Here is a 7,009-nt window from a genome sequence, read left to right on the forward strand (position 1 = left end):
AATGAACATTTTTGCAATTCCTAAAAACATTTCTGGAGCAAGGAAAGTTTGTGATATGAGTCCCAGATACATGTAATCTTCAAATCACAGATTTTTTGAAATGTTGACATCATATTGGTATATATTTATAATAAAGCATTGTAGTAGATAATAAAAGATCAGTGCTCCATTTCACTGACATATTAGAGTGAATTAATTAAATAAAGCCCCCAGTAGATGGTCCCACATTGTATAATAGATATGGTTTAGGACAGATAGATTCATCCTAAATTATTATAAGGAATCATAGCAGTATTCCTATGAAGAACACTGACACTCTTTGGATTTCAAATAATTTATAAAATTAGGGTAAAGCAAAGATACCAAGCAGGAAGGCAGATAAGCAGACACCTTAATAACATTTTTGTTTAGTTTTGTTTTGTTTACACAAATAATACAAAATATACAAATAAGAATATAAGAGCTGAGTTTGATTCCTGTTCTTAGCTACTATGTGATTTGACTTGAAAGTCGGACCTTTCTGGCTTAGTTTTCTCATTTGTAAATAGAGATGGTAAAACTAACACCTAAATCTCAGAATTGTTGTGAAGATCAAATGTAAAGTGTTTTGCAAACCTTAAAAATGCTAGCTTAGTTTTGATGGCTATGATGATAATAATGATGATTATAATATGAATGAATTGTGATCTGAACCTCCAGAGAGAGTTCTAACACAAATGAGATACTGGAGGCAGTGAAATATTAAAGAATTATGGGCAAGATTTTGTCTGGCTTGCTGTAGAGGGTTCCAGAAGCCTTTTTTCAATACTTCAAAGATGCATGATTTCATCAATGTAGGTGTTTCCTCAATGAATCAAGTTGCAAACCTTCAGTGACTTATTTAATGGATCTATATGAACTGTTGTAATTGAATAATATCCATTTTATGAAAATTTAGTCTTCCATTGATGAGACTCTTCAAACTTAAAAAAATCTAGTCCTCAGATGATAGATAGGAACTCTGTAACTGGACCAATGCTTGAAACCTTTCAACTTGGTAGCATCTTTCAGAAGGAATTGATATATCCCCAAGCACATAGATAAGTTGTGAAGTTCTGATTAGATATGTATAGAAATGGTTATGATAAAAAGCATGTGATAAAAGCCATAAAAACAACACAGAAATAAGCAACATTATACAATCTTCTGCCACTTTAAAGTTTGTGTTAAGTCTCTGCTCAGAGATTTAATTAACTTGAGCCCTTATTTCTAAATTATTATAACAATATGTTTTGTGTCTACTTTCAATTATGATTCTGTCCTAATTTCTCCTGCTTACAAAGTGACAGCTCATCTTTCTATAAAACACTTTGGCTTACAAAATTATTTCTTCCTAACACTCTAAGCAGATAGGTAGTATAAATATAAAAATACAGAAACTGAGGCTCAGATAGTCAGAGTCAAAAGGCTTACGCTGTCAGTAACTAGAAGGTTCAGAACTCAAATTAATTTTTCTAATTTCAAGTTTACTGAGCAACATTATCTTTTTGTGGTGGCAGACTGAGCATGCTTGTGTTAATTCTGAGAACCTGATTTCACAATTGAATCCCAAATTACAGCAATATTATTTTTATTGAGAAGGAAAACTGAAGACATTGTATTTTACAGGCACAGGAAGGCCAGAGGGATACCATATATACTCCCCAATGATGGTAATTAGATTGGAACATTTGTTAGCCTACCCACATACATAAAGCATTCATCAGGGGACCAAAATGGTTCAGATGGTGACAAAGATGATAGGAGTACTGGTTCAGGGGGGAGTTAGCAAATTCCATCATGAAGATAAGTCACTTTTCCATTTGTTTTCCTAAGGGCAGAGATAGAATAACAAATACTACGAGTTACAAATTGATACAATATCAGGAGTAATGGTCACCTTGGTCCCAGATATTCTAAGGGATCTAAGATTATACAATAGCAAGGTTAGAACTAGAAACTAGGTCTTTTGATTTCCAGATCAGTACTACTCATGTAATTATGATAGCAAAGTCAGAAAGGATCTCAGAAGCTATCTAGAACAATGTATACCTGAATCTACCTATAAACTTGAACAGTAATCCTTGGGAAGTAACAATCTATTTTTTACTTGAATACTTCCATTGAGAAGGAACATGCTATCCTCCAAGAGGGCATTCCATTTAAAAACAATTCTGTTGTTAGTATAGATATGCAGGCATGCATATACATATGGATGAATATTTATATATAAGCAATTCATACACATATGGGCATATATATATATATATGTACACATATATCCACACTTGCACATACATGCCCACATATAGAATGCTGTTATAGTCATTGCTTCTAGTTTTGCTCTCTTGGACTAAGCAGAAAAAGAAATTTTTCTTCTGCATAGGACAAATATTTTGATTCTGTCTTCCTTTCTGTTGTGTCATATGTTTAAATCATGTTGAGCTTATAGTCTACTATGATTCTTAGGTTTAACACAGAAAGTACTTGACAGTAGCTTATGCCTTCCTTATCTTATATTTGTATAGTTTTTTTCTTAATCCTAAGGGCAGGACTTGATCTTTATCTTTCTGAGGTAATGTCACCTTTTATTTAGTCCCTTCTTGAGATCCTTTGGGTCTGAATTTTATTTACTGGTTTAGCTATTCTTTTAAGCTGTGTGTTACTTGGAAATGTTTGCTTTTAGGTAAATCACTCTTCATTATGTTGAATTATACAGGACAAGAGAGAGAAAGCTAGAAGACCCTTCATTAGAGATCTCTCTGTGAAGCTATCTCTCCATCATTCTTTCGGCCTTTAATTTGAGTAGTTTTGAATGGACCAAACTGTATCTTCATGTAACCTAAGTGTCTTTAGCTTATCTACAATCCTTTTATGAAAGAATTTATCAAATGCATGTATATTTCCTCATTTTCATGAAAGGCTAGTCTAATAATTAAATCAGAAAAAGAAGTTGTGTATATATATATAATATATGTATATATATATATATATATATATATATATATATATATATATATATATATATATATATATATATATATATATATATGTGTGTGTGTGTGTGTGTGTGTGTGTGTATGTATATATGAGGAAGTAACCCTCACCCTGTCATTCCTTCACCCCGTTTCTATACTCACAAGTTCTCTATGCACAGATGACATCCATTGCCGTAAGTCATGTAGTCAGAACCACACACGGGAAAATATGTAACTGGGCAGGGAATAGCTGACACTGGGAACTTCTTATAAATGTTGCAGTCCTCCTAGAAAGGAGTGATTGAGTGAAAGTTGTGGATATGGGGAAAGGGGAGAATGGAGACACAGAGAGAGAGACAGAGACAGAGAAAGACAGAGAGACAGAGAGAGAACACACATTAAAAATTTTTGACATCATAAGGCAGGCAGGATATTATGGTACATGGAAAGAATCCTGGCTTAAAGTATGTTTCCAAATCTTAACTGACATCAGTCTGGAAAATTTCAGTTAAATTGCATTCTTTTCTAGACATCGATTTTTTTCAGCATATGAATCCATTCACCCTTCCTTCCATGAGGAAAGATTGACCATGGATGCAGATATGTCTCTGAGTGACAAAAGCTGAGCCTCCAGCTCCTGAGTTTAATGATACCCAAAGGTGAAGATGAAGTTGACAAGACCAATGTATTCTAGAACATCCTCTTCTGATCTAAAGATTTCCTGTTATTTCCGAGGGTCATTTATGTAAACAGGAAGAGAAGGTTTCACTCCTCAGTGAATTTTTATTCAAGGATAGTGAGTCAGGGAAGTTACCTCACCTGTTTAAGCTTCACTTTTCATCTCTCCTTTTCATAAACCTAGAAATGACCTTTGTGATCAAATCCAATCTTGACATTTTATATGCAAGGAAACTAAACTTATAAAGAAGGGGAAAATACTTGCTCTCAGTCACATAATTAGTAGCTATTAGAACTTAAATTAGAATGTACATCTCCTAATCTCAAAGGTAGGGCTCTGTTAATTTAATATCACTACATGTAACAATAATTCAAAATTCAAATTATACTTTACAGAGAATTTTCTATATAACAGCTTTGTGAGATCACTAGTATGAATATTATTGTTCCCATTTTACAAAAGTGAAAACTAAGTCTTAGAGAATGACAAGTTACATAGCTAATGTTGGACCTAGAACTAAAATTAATATCCTCTGACTTCAAAATCAGTGTAATGAGACTACCCTCTTTTAGAGATCTTTTTGATCAAATGCTTGCCCAATGAAGAAAAATAAGAAGGAAATAAAAACAATGTGCTTACCTTCCCTAAATTCTGAACAGGAACTACTGAAACAGAAATAGAGGTAGAAGTTCAGTTGAGTGAACATTTTGTCCTCTTCCCTCAAGTTAGTGACCTAGGCTGAATTAAGGCTGTGCACATTTTAACCTCTGAACTATCTTTGGTGGCCTTTACAATTTAGGGTGAGATTGGTCGCCTCTACCAATTTTGTTCAAACCAGATCAGTCAGCCAGCTTTATTTTTTTTCAGTCAGTCAAGTCAGAGTAAAGAGTCCTGGACAAGGGACTTAGTTTTCACACTTATTAGCTCTGTGACACTGGGAGGGTGGAAAGAAAGAATCAATTTTTAAGTGTATATTATATAATAGACATTACTTAATTTTTGCAATAACCTTGTCTAAAAATTTCCTATTTTTATAGGTGAAGAGATTGAGGCAGACTGAGGTAAAGAGATTATTTTTTGGCCAGAGACAAACAGTTATTAGAGTCTCAGGTTGTACTTAAATTTGGATCTTTCTAAGTCCAGGCTCAGGGCTCTGTCTATTGCACTACCCATCTGCTTCTAGGTAATTGGGTAAATCACTTAATTACTTTACCTCTAAGTTTCTATTTACTCACCTATAAAATGAAACTACTGGCACTCTTTACCTTATAAGCATTTTAGAAAATCTCTTTGTAAACTTTAAGGGGAAGAGAAGGGAATAAAACTATTATATAGCACCTACTCTGTGAAAAATTGCCTCATTGGTTCCTCAAAACAATCCTGTGATATAAATGCTCTGCTGTTATTAGCTTCACTTTCCAGTTGAAGAAACTGAGGCAAACAGAGTTAAAGTACATTGCCCAGAATCATACAGTGGTAGGTGAATCTGATGTCACATTTGAACTCAGGTCTTTATCTAGCCACTCTACCATCTAGTTACCTACCTAGAAATAAAGACCCAGATATTTTAACTTAGAGGGAAAATTAGTGTTTATTTAATCTAATTAATTTCATTTTAAAAAATGAATTGGATGTTAGAGTTGAAAGGAAACTTGGAAAAAAACTCTACGTTCTACGAACGTTAAAACTAGGGCCCCAAAAAGTGAATTAATATATTCAAGGTCATGTAGCAAATCAGTATCAGAGTTCCAACCTTCAGAACTCAGGTTTCTTGACTTGTAGGCAAAGATTTTCTACACAGTGCTACATTGTATTTCAAAATTAACATAACCATTTAATGCTAGGAGTAATAATAATGAGTGATATCTATGTAACCCTTTATCATCACTTTCTACATATTTTTAAATCTGATGTTCGAAACAATACAATGAAAAAGGCAGGACAAATTTCTTTATCCTCACTTTAGAGCCTAGGAAACAACTTCAGTGAAAGAAAGTTCCTAGGTTTGCTGGTTTTCAGCTCCGGATTCTATTTTTATGGGAAATCCTTCCACTTTCTGTACCTGTCAGGAAAACTCATCCTGTTGAGAATAGTCAGAAAACTTTAGGGTTAAGACACTTTTAGAGAAGGAATACTATTTTACTCACGGGCAGATAGGCAGAGAGGGGCCAAGGCAAACAGCAGTAGGAAGCCTCCACTGATCTTCATGGTCAAATTGGGAAAGTTGTAATCACTGACACAGGACTTCTCCACAGAGAATAGTATACTCCCAATGGGGGGAATCACATTTATATGCTCACAGAGGTATTCTCCACCTATTTATTGTCATCTTATAGAGACACTATTCATAGGCTATTAGCACACCCTGGGTGGGGGACCTCCTGACACCCAATTATTAAGTCTAACCAGTCAGACAGCTGGGTCATTGACTTTACTAGATGTGACAAGTAATTCATTGATGCTTCTGAGAGTGGAGATCATGTCATGCAATACTTCCCATAATTTCACATTTTTTTTCACTTGGAACTTTTGATTTCATTGAATAGGAAATTCCAAGGAGTATCTACACAAAGTTCTCCAGTGAAACTTTCTCTTCCAAGGCAGACTAATAACTGCTTTGAAGGTTAAATTCAGAGAAATTGTCAGAGCCACCAGAGATTAAGAAATTTATCCAGAGTTATATAATCAGTAGGTGTTAGAGGCAAAACTTGGATCCAAGTCTTGCTGACTCAGAGGTTGGCTTAATATCCATAGTTGATTTTAATTCATGGTACATTAATAATAAAGACATTTCTTCTTTTTTTAAAATTTTATTTATAAATTTTTTGACAGTATATATGCATGAGTAATTTTTTTTATATAACCTTATCCCTTGTATTCATTTTTCCAAATTATGCCCCCCCTCCTCTCCCTCCCCCCGATGACAGGCAATCCCATACATTTTACATGTGTTACAATATAACCTAGATACAATATATGTGTGTAAATCCCATTTTCTTGTTGCACATTAAGTATTAGATTCCGAAGGTATAAGTAACCTGGGTAGATGAACAGTAGTGCTAACAATTTACATTCACTTCCCAGTGTTCCTTCTCTGGGTGTAGTTGTTTCTGTCCATCATTGATCAACTGGAAGTGAGTTGGATCTTCTTTATGCTGAAGATATCCACTTCCATCAGAATACATCTTCATACAGCATGAGACATTTCTTCAGTGGCTGGCATTTTGCAAAACTCTTAGTGTGGCAGATAGAGCCTTACATTTGGATTTAGGAACTCTAGATTTGAAATGTCAGCTATCAGAATTGCTAATTGTGACCATGTTTCCTCTTTAGG

The 7,009-nt window shown here is 34.3% G+C and overlaps 1 protein-coding gene across 2 annotated transcripts; it reads right to left on the reverse strand.

Annotated features, from left to right (window-relative positions):
- Positions 1-318: 318 nt before the first annotated feature.
- LOC141557059 (serine protease inhibitor Kazal-type 7-like) lies at positions 319-5,962 on the reverse strand. 2 transcript variants are annotated; one of them, XM_074292152.1, is made up of 4 exons: positions 5,823-5,962; positions 4,315-4,340; positions 3,159-3,283; positions 319-1,849 (listed from the first exon to the last, which is right to left on the reverse strand). In XM_074292152.1, exons 1-4 carry the CDS (start codon positions 5,881-5,883, stop codon positions 1,804-1,806), a joined length of 258 nt encoding a protein of 85 aa, XP_074148253.1. In that variant the 5' UTR covers positions 5,884-5,962; the 3' UTR covers positions 319-1,803. The 2 variants fall into 2 exon arrangements, with proteins under 2 accessions (XP_074148253.1, XP_074148254.1); XM_074292153.1 differs by having other exon boundaries at positions 4,315-4,337; positions 5,823-5,961.
- Between the last annotated feature and the right edge of the window lie 1,047 nt (positions 5,963-7,009).

Source organism: Sminthopsis crassicaudata, chromosome 2, assembly GCF_048593235.1.
Source record: "Sminthopsis crassicaudata isolate SCR6 chromosome 2, ASM4859323v1, whole genome shotgun sequence".
NCBI classification, from domain to species: domain Eukaryota; kingdom Metazoa; phylum Chordata; class Mammalia; order Dasyuromorphia; family Dasyuridae; genus Sminthopsis; species Sminthopsis crassicaudata.